At 36.0% G+C, this 27,692-nt stretch overlaps 1 protein-coding gene across 5 annotated transcripts in view; it reads left to right on the forward strand.

Annotated features, from left to right (window-relative positions):
- Window positions 1-27,692, forward strand: part of MLIP (muscular LMNA interacting protein) — a 155,883-nt gene that overhangs the window by 91,331 nt on the left and 36,860 nt on the right. For all 5 annotated transcript variants that reach the window (XM_055263585.2, XM_063632803.1, XM_063632804.1 and 2 more), the window contains one exon: window positions 1,309-1,437. In XM_055263585.2, the coding sequence (XP_055119560.1) occupies window positions 1,309-1,437 (129 nt within the window). The remainder of the gene's footprint in view (window positions 1-1,308; window positions 1,438-27,692) is intronic.

Consider the following 27,692-nt stretch of genomic DNA (forward strand, 5'->3'; position numbering starts at 1 on the left):
TCCCCCAGTTGTCATATACATGAAAGACCAAATATCTGTTGAAGAAAGTATTGCAGAGTGACATTTATTCAAGACTCAAAATATATCAGGTGCTTTATAGAGCAGAGAGATAGATGTAGTCCCTTAAGGCTTTACTTGTGAGCATCAGCATTGACTGAAAGGAGATAATTTACCATTTTCCAAAAGGAAATGGGGTTGAGAGGAATGATTGCAGCAAAAGTGCTTAAACAGAAAGAGCATCACAGCTTTTTATTAAATTATTGCTTGGGATGTTTTTGCAAACATCAATCTTTCTGTGACATTTTACGGGGTAACAAGATTTTGGTGTTTGTGAAACATCACATTTTGAAATTACCCCAAACTAGAGTTCTCCCCTGGTCTCTCTTTGTCAAATTGACACTGGGTACAAGCTTAAGAATCTTGAGTGACTGATGTATTAACTAAAATTCTTTTGATTGCAAGTTACCGAAGTTGAGTTAAATAAAAAGGTGTGTGTGGGGGAATCTAGTGTAAAAGAAAAGGAAAGAACGTCAGGACAGGAAATTTATGTAGGCCCCTGGAATGTTTGGGGAGTCAATTCTGGAAAGCTCTCTGGTATCTCTCCTTTCTGGGCTGCCCCTCCATGCACTTTGCTATATCCTTCTTGATCTCAGCGTGTCTGCTTTTTAGGTCATGTTAAGGCTTTCCTGTAGCTTCTACATCACATACTTTAATTTCAGTCTCCCACAGTTACTGCAGAGCAGTTTAAATCCCTGTTCCACGTTATTGGGAGAGACAATCTATTTGCCACCCACCCTCCACTCTTTTAGGTCAGAAAGCCACCCTAGTTCATAATATGAACATGACATCTGGGGGCCCAGCTTTGTAGATTTTGGGGCATGGAGGGTGAGCAGTTTCCAGAAAAAGGAAGTTGTCATGGACTTGGTGGATATACCAAAGTCATCTATGCTATCATGCCCAGAATGCTACCTGACACAGAGAAGACTCTCAATAAATATTGACCAAATGAAATACTTGAAATATTTGCTGACCAAACGCACCAGCAAGAGTAGAACATGTTTGCATTTTGAATGTTACAATAGTAGATCTTTATGAACTGATTGCTGTTATAGTTAAATTTTAACTAAACATACATTAGTTAAAATCATTTGACTTCAGGCTGTTTTTATGCATTTTTGAAATCAATTTAAAATTAAAAAATATAATTTTCTGTGAGGACAGCATTGAATGACTGAAAAATACACATATTTGTTCATTTTAATAGTGTTCTTTTCCTGCTTTTTTAATATTTATTTTACATTCATGAAGACTAAGCCTGGAGTAATTCGCCCAGTGCCTGTAAAATCCAGAATATTACTGAAAAATGAGGATGAAGTCTATGAACCCAACCCTTTCAGTAAATACTTGGAAGATAACAGCGACCTCTTTTCTGAACAGGTGAGCACATACAAGAGAAAATGTTTGCTATTTTAATAAATGACTATATAAAATAAAGATGTCTCTATGAATATAGCATGTGTAAGAACATGCTCGTTTGATTGGAATATATTTGGTAATGAAAAATGCTTGCACAATAAATGGAAGTCCCTAAATAATTCAAGAATAATATTTTGAAGCATTTTAATGTGTTTTTTTTTTTTTTTTTTTCTAAAACCTGTCTATCTAGTGCTGGTATTGTTTTGGGGACCAAGATGTTACCCTCTATGAAGACATCATGAAATCACTGATTGGATGGGTCATATAGGTGTTGCATTGTTATTTCTAAAATCCTGCTTCCAGCTGGGTACAGTGGCTTATGTCTGTAATCCCAGCACTTTGGGAAGCCAAGGCAGGAGTATTGCTTGACCCCAGGAGTTTGAGACAAGCCTGGGCAACATGGTAAAACCCCATCTCTACAACACATTTAAAAAAAATAGCTGGGTATGGTGGTGTGTGCCTATGGTCCCAGCTACTTGGCAGGCTGAAGTGGGAGAATTGTTGAAGCCCAGGAGGTCGAGGCTCCAGTGAACAAGTAATCATGCCACTGCACTCCAGCCTGGGTGACAGAGCAAGACACTGTCTCAAAAAATAAAATAAAATCTTGCCTCCTTTTGAAGAGATGGAATATTTTAGATTGGTATATTGAAGTTGACAAAAGTCCTGTTTAGATTCATATTAACAGAGACGATGCAGTCTCTCAGACTGGGAAGTAATAGTAACAGAATCGGGGCTCAAGTCATATTTAGGATTTGTTGTTCATTTTGTTTATGTTTGAAAAGTCTATACTAGATTCTCCTTATATATTATATATGTTGAAGGAGGTATAATGGAGAATTGTCAATGGTGCTTTATATTTGTGAAAATATGAAAATACACATTTATGCAATATAAAACTTCATAATGAATAGCAGAGTTTTTAAATCTTTGTCATATTAAAATGCAGCAAATAGTATGGGCTATATATTTTATTGAGAGATTGAAATATGAAATTAATAAGCAATGTAAGATATTCAGAAAACTTTCTGAATACAGTCAGGACATGTAAGATCATCATATTTTATAATCCATAATAAAATAGATTTATAAAGGAATATAAGGTGTTATGCTTTTAAAATTTTAGTTTGAAAATAATAACTAACAATATTCTTGAAAATATAAATTATATTTACATTTATATTTATATTTATAAAACATAAAGAATCTCTTATCTGACGTGTTAGCTCTGTGACCCTGGGCAAGTGGTTTCATCTCTCTAGGCTTCAGTTTCTTTCTTTCTTCTTTCTTTCTTTCTTTCTTTCTTTCTTTCTTTCTTTCTTTCTTTCTTTCTTTCTTTCTTTCTTTCTTTCCTTTCTTCTTCTTTCCTTCCTTCCTTCCTTCCTTCCTTCCTTCCTTCCTTCCTTCCTTCCTTTCTTTTTTTTTTGAGATGGAGTTTCACTCTGTTGTCTAGGCTGGAGTTCAATGGCGCCATCTCGGCCCACTGCAACCTCTGCCTCTTGGGTTCAAGCTATTCTCCTGCTTCAGCATCCTGAGTAGCTGGGATTACTGGCGCCTGCCAACCACTCCCGGCTAAGTTTTGTATTTTTAGTAGAGACAGGGTTTCACCATGCTGGCCAGGCTGGTCTCAAACTCTTGACCTGCCAGCCTCCGCCTCCCAAAGTGCTGGGATTACAGGCGTGAGCCAGTGTGCCCGGCTGGCTTCAGTTTCTTAATGCACAAAATGAGGTGTTCAGATTAGGTACCTTCTAAGGATCCTTTAAACACTAAAATTTGCATTACTTAAAATCTATGATTAACCATAACTGGGTCTGAAATCCCTATGTAACCTTGAAAAAGTTCATTACAAATACTTTTTATGATTAGTTCTAGTTTTTATTTACAACATTCAGATGAAAATATTTTCCATTGATTTATATACACTTTGTGAGAAGGCTATGATTTATAAGTCCGATTTTTTTAGAAGGCACTGATATGATCAAAATGATCAAAAATGATAATTAGAGGCAATTATTTTAATTTTGTGGAATAAAATATAGACCTCAAATTAAATTAAATAGGGAAATCTTGTTGATATATAAGGTTGCCTTCACTAATTCCATACATAAAAGAAATGGAAACTCCTGTGGGGAAAACTTTTTTTATCATTAACAAAAGCACTTATGAAATATCTATTGCTTGCATGACACTAATATTTTAGTGGCTTTTAGTATGAAGTTTTAGACAGTATGGGACAATTATAAAATGTTTATAAAAATAATTTAGCAGTTATATGAAAATCAAACCACTAACAGTTAAATTTAACATATTATCCATATAACCTACATTGTTCAAAATATGATCCAATACTGGAAGATAATAACTTTATTCTTCTGTGTGAGTATAATTTTAAATTCATGCATTTTACTTCAAGCAAGACTCCTTGTAGAGTATCGAGTTAATCTACCTGTAATTTACGGCATGTACTGTCTACTGAAATGATAAATTCCATTTTCAAATGCAGAAAATTCTTGTCATTCAAAATAATTGCCATTTCTTTTCATTGCTTTTTCTGACTATAAAGTAAGTTTAAAGCTCTTTTTACATTACAACATAAATCTATTTATTTCTAAATACTTGGCTGAAAATTGACCTATTTTGCAAATGTTAAGTTACCACAGACCTAATCTTATCTGTATTTCTTCTAACCAATTTATCCTCATTTGTATCCGCATTTGAATGTGGAACATGAGAAGTAATAGTAGACAATGCACTGTCAGAATTGAAAGAAGTCTAGCATACCACTTAAAAGTGAATTCCAAAGGTCCCCTGGCCTTATTCATTGACCTGGCATGAAAGGCAAAGATAAGATAGAACTTTGGGGCCACTGAACACCTGGGAAACGGCATGTACTGTCAACTGGCCTTTTCATGTTGAGCTTTAACTATCATCTCATTGTGTCCAGAATCTACAGTGGAGAGATACCAGAACAGCTCTCAAGGGTAGATGCTTACATCTGCTTAAAAAATAACTTGAATAATAAAATGTATAATCTCAGCATTGCTACTTCATCAGAGCCTCAGTAGAAGAAAGTGTACTCAAATTCAGTTCTAGTCACTATTGTCTTCTCTTACGCTGCTGCCACAGAATAAATTGAATGGTTCCAAACTCAGCTGATCTCATCCACCCATGTAATGGAAAATTCTTTAGCCAGACAGTTGGGCCAAATGGAAGTAGCTCACATTCACTAATCTGCCTTGTACTGGGGACAGTTCCACATGACAGGAGATGTTGGATGGGATTGTTAAGTCAATAAATTTTTCCTAGCAGCTTCACTGCCATAAAATATGATTTCAAAATTCTGTTACAAAATGTCAGACACTAAAGATGATAATGAGACTAGACAGAAATGTATTTACTGTAGTTCAAAAAGGTGCAGCTGGGCAGCCTTTTGACCTGATTATGAGCTGAAAATTTGCCAGGAAACAGCTGCTGAGTTCTAACAGCCAAGTTTGAAACCAAATGCATAATCAAGTAATCGAAATTTACTAGCCAACAACTTTTACATCAAAGTGGCACAGGCCAGGAAGCATCATTGTATATTAGATTTTTTTTTAAAAAAAACAAAACCTTCAAAATGAAGATTATGCTTTTCTGAAATTGTCTTCATTCATTATTAATTAATGATTAATCTTCATTCGTTAATCAATTAACTTATTATTGTGCCAATTTGTGGTGCTTTTCAGTTATTACAAAATGTCCTCACACTTTGCCATAAATCTATGGATTTAAAAACTATGGTGGTGTGTTTAAAGCATATTTTTATTGATAACTAAAGGTAGAGCTGGAAAATAATTAGCAAAATTCATTGGATTATTGGGCATCCAGAAGACATACAGGCTCAGAAAAGCAATTTGCTGATGAGAATGAAGATACTAAAGAGCTGAATCGTATTTAGTTTATTCTGACTATTTATGAATTTGCAAAATATATTGATTGTTTTCTGATCATTTAATATGTGTAATTAGATAAAGATTTCATTGAAGATTTTTGGTTTAATATAAAAAGGCAATAATTCACCTCATTTACATAAAGTGCTATGTAAAAATCCTCTCTTTCTTTATAAATTAATAATGCAACTCATAGTATTAGATATATTGTTACTTTCTTAAAGCCCTAAGGAAATGTGTGAAAAAAGGTTTTGGATAGAATTAAAGGGAGAATATTTTTTCATCTGATTTTCCTAGAAATATATATTTTTTCCATTTGTGAGAAATAACACTTTCCAGCATGTATGCCTCTTAAAATTTATTTTTCTTCTACTGTGTTAAATGGGAGGGAGAACATATTTTCTGTGAAGATGACCATTTAGAGAATTTCCTCTGTGCTACCTCACAGAGAACACAAAAGAGTAATTATAGAGAATTTTCCTTGTAGTATTTCATTCCCGCTTTTCTTCTGAGTTTTTTTAGACATCTGACTTGCCTCTTCCCTACCAAAATGACTATGCTTGACATTCAACTTTGATGATTATGTCAGTGACTTTCAGGTTTCTATCTAATGATTCATCAAGTTGTATTTCAACTGTGACCTTCAACTTCCCTTCTTTATGTCACCCACATGTTAATATTACAGGGCGAATACCTTTGTCATAGGCGAAACTGACAATACTGCCTTTTACTCTCTCTGAAAAACTCTGGCTTTGCCACAAACTACCACTTTTCAACATTTGTTTCTCAATCAAGATGGTCCATATTCTTCTGTCATAAAATTGTCTTTTATAATTGCTAACATTTGATTGAGAAATATTTTGGGGTAAATGTTTAAATGAACTTTTTAGGTGTAGAGATGAATTAGTGGCTTGCTAGATTGTTTTAACGAGAGGAAAGCTGCAATTTCTTGTAGTGCTACATTAGAAGGTTTATGAACAGAGATTTGGCTTTTCTAAGTTTTGCCATTTTTTTTTTTTTATTTAAGGACTGAAGTCCTTGTGAGTTTTCTCTATTTTACCTTGCTTCCTTCCTTTATATGAAAGAGATAATAGACAATTTAGCATAAACAGGTTATGTTTTATACATAATAGACAAATTATCATCAGCACAATAAACTAGTTTCTTAGTATATATCTTTTTAAAAATTTGTCTTTTTGAGACAATATTTGCCTTTTCTTCCAAAATATAGTTAGGTAGGCTCACTTCTTCATACATAGAATTTCCATCACCTCTGCACCCCCCCTTTTTTGACATTTCTTTTCTCTTGATTTTATGTATACATCAAGTTTGGAAAATTGTAACCTATGCTTTAGATTATTCTGTTGCAACTGTCAGTTGCTCACGGGAATTTCTTTTCCATGCCCCTCTTCAGCTGCCTTATGTAGGAGTAAAAATCTTAAAGACATTTTTACTTGCTTTTAAAACAGCAAACACCCAAAGAAGATCTATTTGCTACTTCTATCATAATGGTCTGAAGCATTATTTGCTTAACAAATAGTTGGTGGATATGTAGTGTCTCATCATATCCCACTCTACTGGGAAACCATGACCATTTGAAAGTTTTATGCAAATGTGTTCTATGTTTTGTTAACACATGATGTTCCTATGTATATTTATTAAAGGGAGCTTGGCCACTGCCATATTTAGAACCTCTCATACAAAGTACACTCCAGTTTAAAAATAGGTCTTTGTAATCCCAGCACTTTGGGAGGCTGAGGTGGGCGGATCATGAGGTCAGGAGATCGAGACCACCCTGGCTAACACTGTGAAACCCCGCCTCTACTGAAAAAATACAAAAAATTAGCTGGGTGTGGTGGCAGGCGCCCGTGGTCCCAGCTACTCGGGAGGCTGAGGTGGGAGAATGGCGTGAACCCAGGAGGAGGAGCTTGCAGTGAGCCAAGATCGTGCCATTGCACTCCAGGCTGGGCGACAGAGCGAGACTCCGTCTCAAAAAAAATAGGTCTTTGTTAAAATAGAATTTTTTAATTCTTTATTGGTTTTATCTGAAAGGTATTAAGCAGCAACATTTCAAAAGAGAGAGAGGACAGCTATGTAAAAATAATTTTAAATAATATCCAAAATAAATGTTATTCTGAGATTACAAAGTTCAAAAATTTTGTTTGTTGGCTGTGTGCCGTGGCTCACGCCCGTAATCCCAGCTCTTTGGGAGGCTGAGGTAGAAGGATTGCTTGAGCCCAGGAGTCAGACCAGCCTGGGAAACATAGGGAGACCATATCTCTACAAAAAATTTAAAAATCAGCCAGGTGTGGTGGTGTGCATTTGTAGTCTCAGCTACTCAGGAGGCTGAGGCGGGAGGATAGCTTGAGCCCACGAATTCGAGGTGGCAGTGATCTATAATTGTGCCATTTCACTTCAGCCTGAGCAACTAAAGAAGACCTCCATCTCTTAAAAAAAAATTGTTTGTTTGTAAGGAAAAAAGATGCATTCATATGTTTTATTTCACAAGAGTCTCTATCTCAAACCTTCTCCTCAAATTTTGAGACAAGATTAGCCTGTGTATAGAACCACAGATGGTAACAATCACATACCTTTCGCATGTGGGTGAGAATCTTAAAGACATTTTTATTTGCCAGTTTATGTACCAAATTGTCTTATAATACATAAGATACTTTTGATGAAACTAGTGCCCCTCTCCAAATACACTGCTTACAGTAATCCCCTCCCTCCCTCCCTCCCTCCCTCCCTACACAGTTTCAATTCTACAACTGCCTTAAAATGTTTTGTGTGATAGCTGTTAATAAGTATGCTTAGGAAATGCAAATATATTGGCTTGTGATTTTCTTTTCTGTACTGTACATCTGTTTTGGCCCATGAGACGTGAGATCCAGGTAGAATGCATAGAGGAGAACATAATGAAAATTGGGGGTGTTTGAATATGAATGCTGAGTTTAATGTGTTTAAAAACATTTTACAGTCTCTCAACCTTGGAGATATTGGCATATATTTTAAAATGTGTGTTATAGACAGATTTTGAATGAGGACAGACCTAAAATATGACAAGATATATAAGTTTGAAGATGAGTTATATGAAGATAATTGGGAACCTTCTCTTCCTTTCTGTGACCCAAGATAAAATATCTCAAAATAAGCAATTTAGGCAGGAAAAACAATAAATCCTAATGAGAAGAGCAACCAAGAGAAGGCATAGGAGAAGCAAAGAGCTAAAGCTGGTACTCAAACTGTGTTTTGAATTCCACTAAAATAAAACAAAGGACAGCTTGTGAAGTTCAGCCTATGTAGAACAGAATCAAGCTAGTGATGCAAATCATTTAAAATAAATGTATAGAAAGAAAACCCCAAGAATTTTTTAAAAAAGAAATGTATTTTTGTCTATTTCAAAGACTTCATGGAAAGGGAGACCTATACTAAATTTGTAAGTTCAAAGTTGGTGTTTCTTTAGGGATGGGATTATTGGTAGGTTTTAGAGTTTTTAAAAAATAATGTTCTAATGTTCAAATAAGGGCATCCTAAGTGGAATTTAATTTATTGTAGCTCAGACAGCCAAATGTCAATTTTCCTTATGAACCTTAAGATCTTTAATTTTTTTTAACCTTACTTTCTCTTGAAAATAAAAAACTACCTTTGGTAAGTAAATAAACAGCCTACCAGGAGCTGACTTGTCTAATTATTTTTATGTAATAAAGTTGGGAGGGCCGTGGCTCAGGCCTGTAATCCCAGCACTTTGGGAGGCTGAGGCGGTGGATTACCTGAGGTCAGGAGTTCGAGACCAGCCTGGCCAACATGGTGAAACCCCATCTGTACTAAAAATACAAAAAATTAGCTGGGTGTGGTGGCGGGTGCCTATAATCCCAGCTACTCAGGAGGCTGAGGCAGGAGAATCACTTGAACCTGGCAGGCAGAGGTTGCTGTGAGCCAAGATCACACCATTGCACTCCAACCTGGGCAACAGAGTGAGACTCTGTCCCGAAAAATAAAAATAAAAATCAATAAAAATAAGGTTGGGAGGTTTAGTACATTTTATCTGCAAAAGGAAAGCAAGTTTATATGATGTTTATTACATTGGGTTAAGTTTGGAAAAACAGAGTTGTTTTTCTCTCTCTTAAGCTTAGGTCTCCATGAATTGCATGCAGTTGAAGACTGGCACATTGCAAGCCATGGTAGAGTCAAGCTAGTTTAACCTTCCCATGTCAAAAACCACATTTAGGCAGGGTCTGATGACTTGATTCATTTTTATGTATAATAGAACCAAAGGAAAGCTAGGGCAGCTTGGTTTTGCGGAAACGGTTTTGAAATGTGTATGCTGGCTGTGACTTTCTGCTTAATCACCTCTACTCTGTGCATTTGTGAAACCTGAATCTCATCAGTGAAATGAGGGGATGGCACCAGATCAGTGATTCTCAACCAGAGATGATTTTACAACTGAGAAAGTGGGGTGCTACTAGCATTTAGTAGGTGGAGGCCAGGGATAATGCCAAAAATCCTACAATGCCCAGTACCTTCCCACACAACAAAGAGTTATCCAGCCTCAAATGGCAGTAATGCTGGCATTGAGAAACCCTGGACTAGAACATCTCCTGGCACTCTCTGCTCCAATACTATGAAAAATGAAGCTCATTACTTTATCCCTGCCAAGGGCAATTCAGTTCAACCAACATTGATTAGGTGCCTTCTTTTTGTGTTTTAACTAAGAACTTTTCCCTATCTGACATAAAAAAAGAAGGTAAAACTCTATCTTTGGAATTCGTCATATTCCAAATATTGTCCCATGTAGCTTCTACTCATGGTAGCTCTGTTTGATAAGGAATGTACATTTTCATTGATTCCAGATATGTCGGCAAAATTATGGCTTTTCGTCTTTCTAGATATTTCTTCTTTCTTACTATGCTTCCCCAATTATTAGGTTCCAAGACAATCAACTAAAAGAGAAATTTGAAAGAGTCAGATGGTTTGTATAACTCTTAAAATCCATATTGTTGGATTAAGCCATTCCTGGTATTGGACCTTATCGTCTTCACCCGCACAATGAGAGTGGAGTACAATGCACTATTGAAGGTCTCCTTGTATCCTGAAATTCTGTGTTTTTGTCTTTAAATACTATTGGAGCCCTGATATTTGATGATTAGATGATTCAAAAAAGAGGGGGAAAAACAAGTATTATTTAGGTCACATGTTTGGAGAGATGGAAAGTCTTAATTTATTGTTTAAGTCAACATCATGACAAATACCCAGCTCTATAGGGTTTACTTTGATGTGCAGGTGTGTGTGTGCCTGTGTGTGTGTGCCTGTGTGTGTGCACATGCATGGGCTTGCCCCCGCCCCTGCAATGTGCATAGAGCAATTTTGGGTAGAGAATATTTTTTCCCCTTTCTTTAAAAGTCAGTTTCTATTCACTTCCTATTTGTATTGAGAAATCATCAATATGATTTATTGCCATTATGTCCCTTTGAATAACTATAGTTTTGTTTTCCTTTGCCTTAAATTAAAACCCCAAGAGATAATTTATTTTCAAAATTAAATATATGTGTGTATGCAAAAGATGATTAAATACACACACATACATATTTAGTAGTTTTTTAAAGCGTCTTGGCATTTGCTACTTAAGTTACTTTTTATTTCTTTTTCACATTGGTAAATATGTCAACTATTTCTGCTGTAAATATACTGAATAAGAAGGCTAACAAGGCAACCTAAAATTTAAATGAAGATACTTTTAATAATGAAGGTGAACATGTCTTTGCACTTCCCTGTTTCTGGATTTACTGTCTCAGCTTTCCTCAAGTCCAGAGGACACCATATTTCATTCATGTGTTTCATAATTATAAAAGACTCTGGGTTAATCCTTGCAATAAACTTTGGGGATAATTTTTGCCTTTTAAATCTCTCTCTGGAAAGTGATGTGAGACTTAAAAAGGCTCTGTATAAGAAAATAATTTAGTTGTAGAACATCAAACTTTTCACTTAAATCCCTTGTTAAGACAATAATAGATTCAAAAGAACAAAAGGCTAGTATATTAAAAACTGTATGATCACTTAAAAATATAATACTCCTTAAGTATGAACAATATAAATGCTTCATTTAATGTATCTAAATGTATAGATTTTGTAACACTAAAAAGTTGTAATGCTATAATAAAAACATATCTCAGGCCGGGCTTGGTGGCTCAGGCCTGTAATCCCAGCATTTTGGGAGGCCAAGGCGGGTAGATTACCTGAGGTCTGGAGTTCCAAACCAGCCTGGCCAACATGGTGAAACCCCGTCTCTACTAAAAATACAAAAATTAGCCAGGTGTGGTGGTATGTGTCTGTAATCCCAGCTACTTGGGAGGCTGAGGCAGGAAAATTGCTTGAACCCGGGAGGCAGAGGTTGCAGTGAGCCAAGATTGCGTCACTGCCACTGCACTACAGCCTGGGCAATGGAGTGAGACTTTGTCTCAAAAAAAACAAAAACAAAAAACAACAGCAAAAAAACCCAGCATATCTTATATGTACATAATCTGTTCAGAATTTCAAAACTGTGAAAGTTTTTTTTAAATTCAAAGATATCTATACGCTTTTCAAATCAATAAAGTTGTAATTAGCTGATGTTTGTATGCATTGTATCTCCACTTGAAAATGTTACACCAAAATGATAAAACCATGGGCTATTCTGTTTTCCTAACAAAGATATGGTACTTTGACTACCTGACTGCCATAAGAATCAAGAAGAGCATGGCCATTTATTTTTTATGTGCTTTTATAAAGATAATCCTATCTCTTTAGAGTAAGTCACAAATCTGCAGGCAGCAGTCAAGTAACACATTTTCAAGCAATTTATACTTACTTGCTTAGTATAATTTTCTACCATTCTCTGAAATGGAACAGCTCTTATACTCAGAGCATCTCTTGCGGTTTTAAAATCCAGCTAGTTTTTGAAAATCTCTTTTGAGATGTCTCAAAATGACATCTGTCAGAGTCCCCTGCCTCTTTTTGTAAAAGGCTTTCTGCCAAGACACACCCAGCAGCCATTTCTAGTCTATGATTTCCACACCAGACTAGCCACAGGGGAACTTGTGAATTGGTCCATTTATTCTAGATTTACTTGGCAATCGCTGGAAAAATTCTCTCTAATCTCTGCTTCCCCAGATTGATCAGGGATTATCTTCACCACCACCACTTTCACCCTGGGAGTCAGCTCAGTGTTGACAGTGGTCATAGGGACCTTGCCTAGTCCTATTGAGACTTCTGATCTTGTTGTTTTCCTCTGTTCCCTCCATCCTCCTGCTCTCAGTCCCAGCACAGTTCACACATTCTTACTCTGATTAATTATGTTCTTTTCCAGAGGTTTGATGTCCTAGCTCCTAGGCTTTTGAAACCCAATTTTTTTTCTGTCAAAGTATTAACTCTGCCATGAGTTTCTAAAATGTATTTTGAAACCCAAACTCTACTTTATCCTTTCTTTTTGAAATTCTGCTTTAACATTTTAATCCAGAAACATGAGGATGGAATTGATCTTTAGCTGCCTGAGTTGACAGAAGGAACACAGAACATAGGACTATGAGAAAGACAAAACTAGAAAACATTACGAGCATGTGGTCTCCGCAATGCTGAGTAGTGATTGCTGTGGTTTTATGCTGAATGGTGTTGCTACTTCTCTGTCTACTTATCCCCCTTTCCTCTACACTTAATATTCAGGCATTTAACATTTGTGCCAGGCTCTGCAATAGGCCTCGGTGATTTCCCAGGAAATAAAGGAGATGATATCCCTCCCTCATGGAGCTTAGATTCTAGTAAGTTCTCAATATTCTGGACCGTGGTCTCTGCCTTTTTGCTCCTCTTTGTAACCTTTTCTGCACCCTGTGTACTTCCTCACTAAAAGCTGTCCACTTTACACTCAGGCTGCACATTCTGTGGACTCCTACTGCAAGAGAAGTGACACGTCTCGTCCTTGGGTCCTCTGATCATTGAGGAACCCTATCCTTGTGGCTAGTTACTGTAGCCTTTGACTTTCCTACTTCCTGAAAAAGAGAAAAAGACGATAATAGAATTCAATGGCAAGAACATGGGCTCTTGTGATTTTTGAAAAAATCAGTCCATACTGAACTTCAATTTTATCCTACAAAAATGGGGCTACTAATCACCATTTCTAATGGAACCCATACTAATACGTATTTGTGATTTTTTTAAAGTATAATTTCTTTAAATTTTTTCCAAATGCTTTCATCTTTATTGCAGTATAATTGATAAAAATTGTACATATTTGGCCGGGCGCGGTGGCTCACGCCTGTAATCCCAGCACTTTGGGAGGCCGAGGCAGGCGGATCACGAGGTCAGGAGATCTAGACCACGGTGAAACCCTGTCTCTACTAAAAACACAAAAAATTAGCCGGGCATGGTGGCAGGTGACCGTAGTCCCAGCTACTTGGAGAGGCTGAGGCAAGAGAATGGCGTGAACCCGGGAGGCGGAGCTTGCGTGAGCCGAGATTGCGCCACTGCACTCCAGCCTGGGCGACAGAGCGAGACCCCGTCTCAAAAAAAAAAAACAAAAATTGTACATATTTAAGGTGTAAAATGGATGATTTGACGCATGTGTACATTGTGTAATGATTACCACACTCAAATTAATCAATGTAACTATTAATGTACTAGTTACTCTGTGCATGTATATGGGAGAAGAGATGAGGACACATAAGATCTATTCTCAGCAAATTTCAAGTAAAAAATAAAATATTATTAACTGTAGTCACCATGCTATACATTAGCTCTCCAGAACTTATTCCTTTGATAACTGAATGTTTATACCCTTTAAACAACATTTTTCCATTTCACTTAAATCTCTTATTAAGACAATAATAGATTGAAAACAACAAAACATCCATTTCAACCAAAAGTCCATTCCAACCCCTGGCAACCACCATTCTACTCTTTGCTTTTCTGTAAGTCTGACTATTTTAGATTCCACTAAAGTGAGATCATGCAATATTTGTCCTTTTGTGACTGGCTCATTTCACTTAGCATAATATATTTGGAGTTCATTCATGTTATTGAAAATGGCAGGATTTCTTTCTTTTTTAAGGCTGAATAATATTTCATTGTTTAACACGTTTTATTTATTCATTTATCCATCAACAGACACTTCGGTTGTTTCCATAGCTAATTGTTAAGGCTGATACTGCAATGGTTAAATGAAATACTCACTATCAAAGGGCTCTAAACACTTAAATGTTTCTTGTTATCATTTCCTTTAGAATCACTGCAATTTTGGAAGAAAGGGGTTGATTTCCTGCTAAAGGGTCAACTGAATATATTGTCTTCTTTCTCTCTTCCATTATGAGCAATTGTAGAAGCCTATTTTCTATGTCATTTTTGACTTCTTCAATTTTAACTGCTCCTCCGTCCTAAACACCTCCAGATGGGAAATAAAAGCCCAGAATCAAACTATATGTATAGAAAAATGTAAAACTCAGCATTGTAGTCCTCTGCTGCTCACTGTGATTGATTATGGAGTATTTTTCTTTCTTTTCCCTTGAGTGTACCTCCATCAGATACTTCCATGCTGATCCATGCCATCTGTTCTGTGAAACTTGCTGTCAGACAACCATACACTTTAAGCACTAAGTTATCCAAATTCTATCTTAAAAATTATGTTGTGATTATTAAAAATCTTTTTTTATATAGAGGATTTCAAATAGCTAAGCATAGGCTAAATTTTTCATACTTCACAAGTTCAAATTTTCTTGGTTCAAATCAGGATTCAAAATAGATGTGTTGCTTTAAATATGTCTGTTTGAAAAAATGCATACGGATCCTCAAAATTTGGGTTTCTAAGCAAGAAGATATTGCCATATAATCAAAACCAATTTATATTGGCTTTATCTCAGTGAAATGTAGATAATCAGAATCTCCTGTTTCTTAGTAACATGGGGTTTCTGTGATGCTGTCTGTAAAGTGTTGATATGTCTTTAGATAAAGGGGTCGCTCTTTAAGAAAATATTACTACTGTTCATGATTTTATTAACAAGGTGTTGATTTAAATTAAAACTGTAGCAAAAATGCTATGGCTCTGATTTTAAACTGCTAGAGTTCTAGACAGCAAACGAAAGCTGAAAATAAATGCTGCATTTAAAAATAAATATTGCTTTACCAAAGAGGTGGCAAGATGGAAGACAGGATGGAGTGCAAGGCCCCAGTAATTTTACCTATGGTACTCTGAGTTCACAAAGGTGTCTTGTACTCAGACAGAAAACCGCAGTGTGAAGAGGGGACAGCATGAGAGAAGAGAAAGTGAATTTTCACCCTTCACTTCCAAACCACAGGGAAGGAAGTGACTTTAAAATGCCAGGATGGAACAAAAGCGTTTCAGATGTGCAGGCTTTAATAAGAAGAGCTCAAAATGCCTTAAAATGCCCTTTGGTGTTGCAATGGAAACAGTTTTTGAAGTTAAACAGTATGATTTGATGGTTGAGTAGAAAGTAGGCTTTTTCTAGAGCACCAAATGCATCAGATACGGCTATAACACTAATTTTCTGATGTGTCTGTCAGTTAAGCAGAGCTAAATTAATATATTCACTGCATATTTGTCTGCTAATTTTTCTCTAATGAACAGAGATATTACTTGCTTCATAAGTTCCTGTCTTCTTGAAGTTTTGTAGAATATGATAGTATCACCTCAAAAATAATTAATTCTTTTCAAAAATCAAGCTCTTCAGCCTTTTTTTGAAAAATTAGTTCTATGTATATTTACATTGAAAGAGGACAATTCTCAAGTGACTAAAAAGTGGTTTAAAGCATTTTATCAGAAATAACTATGTTACCTATCTCATTGATAGAAACATGTCCAAGACTGTTTTACGATCCCTGTACATCCCTCAAAAACTAAAACATTAAAAGATTCATATATTGCATGCTAAAGCAGGATAGAGTGATGTTCATTTTCAAGACATTTAGAATAGTGATCTCTAAAGTATTAGGTACCAACCTCAAGATAATTTGCTGGGGTGGAAGTAGGGCACAGGTTAGACATGATAGAGATGCCATTAGTGTGTTTTGAAACAAATCTCAAACAGGGGTCACAAACTGTGGTGTGTGGGCCAAACCTGGCTCACCAATGTTTTTATAAATAAAGTATTATTGGAACAGGGCCTTGCCTATTTCAGTTATGTGTCGCTTAAGAATGGGATATGTTTTGAGAAATGCATCATTAGGTGATTTTGTCGTTGTGTGAACATCAGAGGTACTTACAAAAATCTAGACGGTGTAGCCCACTACACTTAGGCTATGTGGTATAGGCTATTACTGCTGGGCTACAAACCTGTTGGCAGCACATTACTGTACTGAATACTGTAAGCAATTGTAACACAATGGTAAGTATTTGTGTATCTAAACATATCTGATCATAGGGTACTGTGAAAATACAATATAAAAGATAAAAGAAGGAACACCTTTATAGTGCACTTACCATGAATGGAGGTTGCTCTGGGTGAATCAGTGAGTGAGTGGTGAGTATATGTGAAGGCCTAGGACATTACTTGTACATTATTGTAAACTTTAGGAACACTTAGACTACACTAAATTTATTAATTTTTTTTTGAGATGGAGTCTTGCTCTGTTGCCCAGGTTGGAAGGCAGTGGTGCGATCTTGGCTCACTGCAACCTTCATCTTCTGGGTTCAAGCAATTCTTCTGTGTCAGCCTCCCGGTAGCTGGGACTACAGCTGCACGCCATCATACATAATTTTTTGTATTTTTAGTAGAGATGAGATTTTGCCATGTTGGCAAGGCTGGTGTCGAACTCCTGACCTCAGGGGATCTGCCCACCTCAGTCCCCCAAAGTACCAGGATTATGGGATTACAGGTGTGAGCCACCACGACTGGCCACATTTTTTTTTTTTTTCAATAATAACTTCAGCTTACCGTAATTTTTTACTTAATAAACTTGAAGTTTTTAAACTTTTTGACTCTTATAATAAACAAAATGCAAACACAGGCTAGGTGCGGTGGCTCACGCCTGTAATCCCAGCACTTTGGGAGGCCAAGGCAGGCGGATCACGAGGTCAGGAGATCAAGACCATCCTGGCTAACATGGTGAAACCCTGTCTCTACTAAAAATACAAAAAAAAAAAAAATAGCCCTGCATGGTGGCAGGCGCCTGTAGTCCCAGCTACTCAGGAGGCTGAGGCAGGAGAACGGTGTGAACCTGGGAGGTGGAGCTTGTAGTGAGCCGAGATCACGCCACTGTACTCCAGCCTGGGGACAGAGCGAGACTCCGTCTCAAAAAAAAAAAAAAAATAAATAAATAAAAAATAAAAATAAATAAAATACAAACACATTGTGCAGCTGTACAAAAATATTTTTTATTTATATCCTTAATCTATAAGCTTTTTCTCTATTTAAAAATTTTCTGGATTTTTTTTTTTTTTTTTTTACATTTTAAACTTTTTTTTTTTTTTTTCTCAAACACAAGTACACACGTTCACCTAGGCAGGGTCAGGATCACAAGACATCACTCTGCAATAGGAATGTTTTGGCTCCATGTTAATCTTATGGGACCACCAATACATATATGGTCTGCTGACCAAAACATCGTTATGCAGTGCATGACTGTATGTATCTATTTTTTTAAGGCTGCTTTCATGTTACTATGTTAGGACTGAGTAATTGTGACAGATTTATGGTTTGCAAAGCCTGCAATATTTACTAATGGGAACTTTACAGGAAAATGTCTGCCAACTTCTAACATAAAATAACAAGAAAGATTCTAAGCTTTGCTGATTTATATGAGTTTACATGGGTCTCCTTTGTAGGTCTAAATGCTAGATAGTTACAACTCATATATATTCTAAATGAGATTCCTTGGAAAAGTGTCAGGCCTTTCCAACTTGGGGTGATGGACAGTGAGCCCTCAGTTGGCCATTCCTTAAGCCTATTTTATCTTATTGCACTATATGTGTCCAGTTAGCTAGACATACGATTTATCATTTTTAACTATTTTTACCAAAAATAGTCATCTTAAAATAAGCAAATGACTTTATTAAAAAAAAACCTTCTGCAAAATAATCTAGATTGAGTATACCACTGCTGATACAAGCATAAGCAACAAGAAATAGCAGAGGTGACACCATATCTATGTCTAGCATAAGCTTGTCATCAGACATACATATCAATTTTAAACCCTGAAAATCTACTTGAATTTGATAAGAAGTAGGTCATTTTTTGAAATGATTAAAACAATTTAAAATATAGTTTTATATCTGCTTTTATTATGAATATACCTATCCTTAAGTTTATATTTTTGCCTTGAGTTTTAACTAATAATTGCATTATGGCATCATACTTGATAAGACATTAACAAAACCGGCATCCAAGGTCATGAAGCTGTGCAATTTTCAGTACTGTTTAAAGACACAAGGTACTCAATATTACAATGTGTAAAGTTTTACTGAAGTAAATGATAAAATTCTCTTTTGAAGAATCTTAATAGGGAAAAAATGAAAAACCCAATTCAGCTGGGGATACGTGTGTTCTTCCTGCTGAAGTATTTATTGCAGAATAACAACAATAGAATGATGAACTGAAATTTATTCCTTTGTAATTAAATGCCATTAGAAAATGCATAGAAAACACCTTTGAAGATCTGAAAAAGTGAGTAATGAGACAATTACTCCCAATATGGGAGTTTTATTATGCAGTTGGATCAAAGTAGAGATTTTAAAATATTCTCAGTTTATAACATTTGTTTTCTAAATATGAAATATACAGAAAGTGACATTTGAAATATATGAAATATACAGAAAGTGACATTTTGGATTCTTAAGGGAAAAATAAATAATAAAAAATTTGTTCTCTAAACTAAGTGACTTCTTTAATAAAAACACTGTTTTATGAGAAAATTCTGGAGGTATAATAGCAATGGGCTACACTAATGATTGTACAATGAGGTTGCAGTTACATCAACATTTATAGGTAACCTATAACGACAAAGGAGATATACACACACAAACACACACACGTAGAGGATTCTTTACAATAATAAAACTCTATTCATGAGAAGGACTATGAAAATCTTTGGGATCATTCAGAGTTTCTCAAGTTACCTCATGACAAATTATTTTAAAAAGTAACAAACTTCAAGATGCATTAGAAATACTCGTTTTTGAGAAATACAAGTGAGGTTCCTGATTTAATGCTCTATCTCTCTCTGTGGCAGCCTGGACACAGACAAGTTGCCATGGAAATTGCTGTATAGCTGTGATAGTCTTCATTATTTTAGAAGTAAAGGCTAAACCAACGCATACCCCAAACCCTAGGCACAAAGATAATCCCATGTAGTGATCCTTTCCCTGTATGAACCTGTTGGAAAAACATCTCGTCCAGGAAATTCATTTGCTATGGAAATAAATAAAATACAAAAGGAAAAAAAGAACTCCAGAGTGAATAACAAACAAAATTAATATTTAACTTGAGACTTTTAAAACAAAGTGTAGTGAACAGTTGAAAAATGACAGAGTATTCCAGGTACCTACCACAAATTAAAACAAAGGAGAGATCATAATCTGCAAAATGGGCAGGTTGAATTCAGGCTAAAAGTTCCTTAAGCAAGACACATAAGACCCCCTTATAATGCTAAAAGATGGCATTTACAAGGAAAATACAGTCATTAGAATATGAAAAATCAAAATATAACATCAACCTTCATCAGGCAAAAGCAGGAGATAAGATTTGGAAAAATTGAAAATATATTATTGGCAAAATATTTTGTTAACTCATTTCTTCAGTTTATCATAGATTAAATAAAAAATAGGTAAAAGTAGATCATCTCGAGTAAATCTAATTTATATATATTCAGACTCTATCCTACAAACAAAACAAAATATTACTCTTTTTCATATCTGTGGAACTCTCACAAAAACTGACTATACATTAAGCTAAAAAAGAAAACCTATTAATTGTCAAGATGGAAACAATATACACAAATTTATCTGATCACAAAAAATGTATAAATTAATAACAAAGTTAGAAAACATAAAAAGTTTCTGACATTTGTAAATTGACAATTTTGCTTTTTCATGAAACTTTATCGAAGAGGAAATTCAGAATAAAATTTCTGTGTTTTTCTTCTTTTATTCTCTAACTTTATTGAGGTATAATTGACAATTAAAAATTGTATATATTTTAGGTAAAAAACTTGATGTTTTGATACATGTATATGTTGTGAAGTGATCACCACAATCAAGCTAGCATATTTATCACCTCATGCAATTAACATTATTATACTTTATTGTTGTGGTAAGAATATTTAGGATCCGCCCTCTTAGCAATCAAGCATACAGAGTATACAGTACACTATTGTTAGTTATATTAATATGGCCATTCATGAGATCTCCAGAAGTTATTCATCTTTGGTAACTGAAACTTTGTACCTTTTGACTAACAGTGACCCATTTTCCCCTCCCCTCTGCCCCTGGTAATCACTATTCTACTCTCTGCCTTCTATGAGTTTGACTATTTTGGATTTCACGTTTAAGTTATGTAATGCACTATTTGTCTTTCTGTGTCTGGTTTATTTCACTTAACATAATGTCCTCCAAGTTAATTCATATTGTCACAGATGGCAGGATTTCCTTGTTGTTTAAGGCTGATTAATATTCCATTATATGTATTTATGTATTATACCACCTTTCCTTTATCCACTTACCTATCAATACATATCTAGTTTATTCCCATTTCTTGGCTATAGTTCTGCAGTGTACATGAAAGTACAGATATCTCTTCAAGACACTGATTTAATTTCCTTTGGTGATATACCCAGAAGTGGGATTGCTGGATTTTTATGGTAGCCATATTTTAAATTTTGGGGGGAACCTTCATACTGTTTTCCTTACTGACTTACCAATTAACATTCCCACCAACAGTGTACAAGTGTTCTCTTTTTTCCACATTCTGGCCAACACTCATTCCTATTGCTAATACTCATTCCAACAGGTGTGATATGATAGCTCATGGTGGTTTTGATTTGCATTTCCCTGATGATTAGTGATGTTGAGCACCCTTTCATATACCTGTTGGTATTTTCATATGCTCATTGGCCATATCTTCTTTTGAAAAATATCTATTCAGGTCCCTTGCCCATTTTTTAATTGAATTATTTGTGCTTTTTTGGTATTGAGTTGTATGAGGTTTTTTTCAAATATATATATTTTGGATGTTAATCTTTTATATATGCAGTTTGCAAATATTTTCTTCCTATATACTGTAGATTGCCTTTTCACACTGTTGAATGTTCCCTTTGCTGTACAGAGATTTTTTCAAGTTTGTTGCAATCCCACTTATCTATTTTTGCTTTTGGTGTCTGTTCTTTTGCTGTCGTATCAACAAACAAACAAAAACATTACTCACAACAATGTCAAGCAGAAGCTTTATTTCTGTTTGCTTCTAGTAGTTATACAGTTTTGAATCTTATGTTTATGTGTTTAATCCATTTTGAGTTGATTTTTGTATATTGTGTGAAATAAGGATCCAGTTTCATTCTTCTGCAGGAGGACATACAGTTTTCACCACACCATTTATTGAGGAGACTATCCTTTCACCTTGTCAAAGATTAGTTGTCCAACCATAATGGGTAGATTTATTTTTGTTCCATTGGTCTATAGTCTGCTTTTATGAGAGTGCCATACTGTTTTGATTACTGTGGCTTTGTAATATACTTTGAAATCACAAAATGTGATACCTTCAAAAAAGGGTGTTTGAAAAATTACTTTGGATTCACTGAGAGTATTTTTAATATTGTCTTTTTGGCTGGCATATGTCTTCTGATCTTTCTATAATAAGCTTATATTACTTTGTAATTATATTAAAACTAAGCCTTTTAAAATAATAAAAAGAAGATCTAACTTGAAAAAATAGAAAATAAAATTTCTATCTGGAAAAGTAAGCTAATGAAATCATTGCTTTTCAAATTATTGTCTATTAGAACTTATAAGATATAGTTAAAATAGTCCTTGAAAGGAAATTTATAATGTAAAAATGCTAAATAAATAAGAAGAGTAATAAAGGTCAACCAAGTAAGCATTCAATTTGGAAAATTTAAAAACAAAAATAAAACAAATATTTAGAGGAAACATTATTTAAGGAGAAAATCCTTATTCTTTGCATAAGAAAATAAATGAAAAGGCGTTTATAGGATTAGAAAACGATAAATAGCTAGAAAGCAGAACAGTTGTAGAACTCATAATAGCATGTATTCTTTGAAAAAAATATAAAATAGCAAACTGTTAGCTAAACAGATCAATAAAAAGGGAGAAAATATATAATACGAAATGAGAAATAAACATGAAAGTAACTAACAATATAGGGGACACAAAATATGACACTGCTTCTCTCACCCTTATGCAAGTGAATTAGGAAATCCACAGGAAATAAATACTTTATAGCAAAAATATCTGGAAAAATATAAAAATAAAACTCCAGTAAACCAATTACCAAAAGAAAAACTGAAAAAAAAAAAAAAAAAAAAGAAAGAAAAGTTACCCTCAAGAAGCTCCAGGTCACAAATAGATACCCAGGGAAATTCCAATAATCTTTAAGGAACAAATTCAGTTATGTGTTGCTTAACGATTCTGAGAAATCCATCCTTAAGGGAATTCTTTTATTATTATTATTATTATTTTATTTTTCCATAAGTTATTGGGGTATAGGTGGTATTTGGTTACATGAGTAAGTTCTTTAGTGGTGATTTGTGAGACCCTGATGCTCCCATCCCCCGAGCAGTATATACTGCACCATATATGTTGTCTTTTGTCCCTTGACCCCCTTGCACTCTTCCCCCCCAAGTCCCCAAAGTTCATTGTATCATTCTTAGGCTTTTGCATCCTCATAGCTTAGCTCCCACATATCACTGAGAACATACGATGTTTGATTTTCCATTACTGAGTTACTTCACTTAGAATAATAGTCTCCAGTCTCATCCAGGTCACTGCAAATGCTGTTAATTCACTCCTTTTTATGGCTGAGTAGTGTTCCATTGTCTATAGTGTATATATACCACAGTTTCTTTATCCAGTCATTGATTGATGGGCATTTGGGTTGGTTCCATGATTTTGCAATTGTGAATTGTGCTGCTATAAACGTGTGTGTGCAAGCATCTTTTTCGAATAATGACTTCTTTTCCTCTGGATAGATACCCAGTAGTGGGATTGCTGGATCAAATGGTAGTTCTACTTTTAGTTCTTTAAGGAATCTCCACGCTGTTTTCCATAGCAACTGTACTAGTTAGGGGAATTCTTTTTTGTGCAAACCTCGTAGATTTTACCTTACAGAAGCCTAGATGGTATAGCCTACTACACACTTGGGCTATAGGGTATAGTATAGCCTATTGCTCCTAGGCTACCAACCTGTACAGCACAGTACTGTACTGAATACTGTAGGCAACTGTCACACAATGGTATTTGCGAATCTAAGCATATCTAAACATTGAAAAGATTGAGTAAAAATGGGACCACCATTGTATATGCAGTTTGTTGTTGGCTGAAATGTCATTATGCAGTTCATGACGACAACTCTAATAGCAGAGAGTTGTAGACTATAGTAATGCGAGCATATCTTGTAAATCATTTTCTGTAGCAAGTGTAACATTGTTATAAAACCCAGCAGAAGTTGCACGAAAAGGAAACTTCAGCCCAAACTCAGTTATAAATATCAATGCAGATATCTCAATTTAGTAGGAAACAGAACTCAGTGGAACATTAAAGAATGCTGTGTCCTCACCAAGTGGGATTTAATGCAAGGGGAAAATAATGTAATTGTCTCCTTAGACTTTAAGTGCCATCTTTATTAAATAAACACAACAGAACCCTTAAGGACTTTCAGTAAGGGATGGTGGATTGAACAATGCCTCTAAATATGCTCTTTCCCATATTTCCTTAAAATTATTGTAAAGATATAGTCTACAAGTATGGGAAGTAAGAAGAGGAGACACAGCAATAAAATTTTAGAGGCAGAAAAATATCCTGATGAGGAAAAACTGACATAGCAACCCAAGAAGGCTAAATCCTAGGCTGGCCAGGGAGAAAGCCAAGTACTGATTCCATTTCTACGTTAGAGTTCTCAGAAGGCTTAGGATTTGGAGGTGCTTGATACCTCTGAAAGGAAGGTAAAGAAATGGTAGCTGAAAAACGGAAGAAAAGGTAAAAGCCGTTTCAGAAGTAGCTATCCCCTGGCCGGGCGCGGTGGCTCACGCTTGTAATCTCAGCACTTTGGGAGGCTGAGGCGGGCGGATCACGAGGTCAGGAGATCGAGACCACGGTGAAATCCCGTCTCTACTAAAAATACAAAAAATTAGCCGGGCGTCGTGGCGGGCGCCTGTAGTCCCAGCTACTCAGAGAGGCTGAGGCAGGAGAATGGCGTGAACCCAGGAGGCGGAGCTTGCAGTGAGCCGAGATCGCGCCACTGCACTCCAGCCTGGGCGACAGAGCGAGACTCCGTCTCAAAAAAAAAAAAAAAAAAAAAAAAAGAAGTAGCTATCCCCAAATTCATATTTCTTTGTGACTGATTAACTAACATTTTAAGAGAATAATTCACATGCTGGAGAGAGGAAAACAGGATTTCTGGCCTGGGGCCTCCTGGCATAGTGGAGAGCAGTGGAGCTCTTCTGAAAACAGGGGACTAAGTGATGCTATAAGGGGTTAATGCCGACACACACTGTCTCTTCTATTCACATGTCAGAACACTTGTAGCCAGGCCTTTGCCTTCTAGCCAGGAGATTGAAAATGTCTTTTTTGAAGAATGTGACCAATATAAAGAGGAAAGCTCTCAAGTTTTTGAGACTGGGTTACCCTGTACAGTGAAACTCAGATAGCCTGATCCATGTACTCACAGTTTCCAAAGTGCTCTTAATTCCTGACTCTAAAATATTAGCAGATAATTAAAGATATCCAGATACCCGAGGAAGACCTCCAATATGAAATATGAACAGAAAACCAAACAAAAAAAAAAATGACCAAACAAGAAATAAAACAAACAAACAAACAAACAAACAAAACAGAGGAAACACTATTTAGAGAGAAAAAACTCAAGAACATCAATATTTTTACAGATAGATAAGATAGTGCCTCTATAAAATCAGAACAGAATACTAAAAAAATAAAAAGAATACTTGGAAAATAAAAGGGCCTCTTGGAAATTAAACACAAGATTGCAGAAACAAAGAATGCAATATAAAAGTTGGAGGGGGCGTGACTAACTCATCGCAGTTTGTCTTAGCACTAAAATTCCCATTCCTGGGAAACCTCTCTATCCTAGGTCACCTTAGTTGGAGGATGATATGGTTTGGCCCTGTGTCCCCACCCAAATCTCTTGTTGAATTGTAATCTCCAGTGTTGGGGGAGGGACTTGGTGTGAGGTGATTGGATCATGGGAGCAGATTTCCCTCTTGCTGTTGTCATGACAGTGAGACAGTTCTCAGGAGATCAGGTTGTTTAATACGTGTAGCACTTCCCCTTCACTCTCCTGCTCTGCCATGGTAAGATGTGCTTGCTTCCCTTCAGCCTTGATTATAAGCTTCCTGAGACCTCCCACTCATGCTTCTTGTACAGCCTGTGGAACTGTGAGTCAATTCAACCTCTTTCCTTTAAAAATTACTGAGTCTCAGATAGTTCTTTATAGCAGTATGAGAACAGGCTAATACAGAGGACAAATTAACTAAACCTCTCAAGCTGATGAGCAAAAGGAAATGAGATGAGAATTTGAGGACTATCTAAAAAAGTCCAACATCCAGAAAGAGAAGAGACAAGAAAAAGAGAAGGAAATGATAAAATAATTCATGAAAATTTTCCAAAATGTTACATATAAAAGAGCATCAAATTCCTACAAAAGTAGATGAAGATATACCCACACCAAAGCACATACTGGGGAATTTTCAGATTATTGAGGACAAAAAGAAATCCTGTGTGCTTCCAGAGAGAGAGGACAACAAAAAGGGTCATTTACAAATAATCGGAAATCAAAATGGCTGGGCTTCTAAACCACACTGGACAATAAAATAATCCAGTATAATAATACTTTCAAAATTCTGAAAGAAATTATTTTCCAACTGGAATTTCATATTCAAACAACCAAATGTAAGAGTAGAAGAAAGTCAGTTTTCAACGTGCAGGTTATTGGAAATTGGCTTCCAATACTCCATTTTCCAAAGAAGCTCCTTTAGGGTCCAGTCAATATGACAGAAAACCAAAAAAAATGTAAGACACAGGCTATTAGAAACAGGAGATCCAGGCCGGGCATGGTGGCTCACACCTGCAATCCCAGCACTTTGGGAGGCCGAGGCGAGCAGATCATGAGGTTAGGAGATAGCGACTATTCTGGCTAACAAGGTGAAACCCTGTCTCTACTAAAAATACAAAAAATTAACTGGGCGTGGTGGCGGGCACCTGTAGTCCCAGCTACACGGGAGGCTGAGGCAGGAGAACGGCGTGAACCTGGGAGGCGGAGCTTGCAGTGAGCAGAGATCACGCCACTGCACTCCAGCCTGGGCGACAGAGCGAGACCCTGTCTCAAAAAAAAAAAAAAAAAAAGAAAGAAAAAAAGAAAGAAAAAGAAAAAAGAAACAGGAGATCGAACATGGGAGAGAGGCAAATTAAATACCCAGGATTATGCTAAAGAGAATCACAGGATAATAATGTATACAAACATAGAAGGCAATTTTAGCACAGATTGAAACATAAATATTGAAGCTGTCACCACTAAGAATCCTTTCACCTTTGTATTGTATTACCAACTGACAATACTCAAGTAAGCTTGGCCAGGGTTCTTAGCTCTCTTTTGCCTGTCCAAGTGCTGATAAGATTCTGCTCTCCCTCCCTGCCCAGCTGCCTGGGTAGAGTGAGGATGACACCTGATCCTACAGAAACATTCAGGTTTGACCTACTCCTAAGAGCTGAAGATTGGCAAGAGTGAACTTAGAGGCACAAAACACAGAGTGGCACACTCTCTGCAAACATTTTCCTCTTGATTGGATAGAACTTGATTCTGCCAGATAAGCGCATTTGGTGAATCCGTTGCTTTCCATGGATCACCATGGGCTTGCCCCCTGACAACCTGAGAATTGATTTTTACACCCTCCAAGAAAAAACTGAAGCCTGAATATAAAGTGGTTTGAACAGAGACTGTTCAAACCACTTTACCTAAGCACCTTCAACTATCAATAACAACACTGTCCTTTTCTCACATAGTTAGTCTTCTGTTTGCTACTCAGTTGTCATATTAATCACTTTCACACTGATTAATAATTTATGTAATT

The sequence above is a fragment of the Symphalangus syndactylus genome, chromosome 23, assembly GCF_028878055.3.
Source record: "Symphalangus syndactylus isolate Jambi chromosome 23, NHGRI_mSymSyn1-v2.1_pri, whole genome shotgun sequence".
In the NCBI taxonomy this organism is placed as follows: domain Eukaryota; kingdom Metazoa; phylum Chordata; class Mammalia; order Primates; family Hylobatidae; genus Symphalangus; species Symphalangus syndactylus.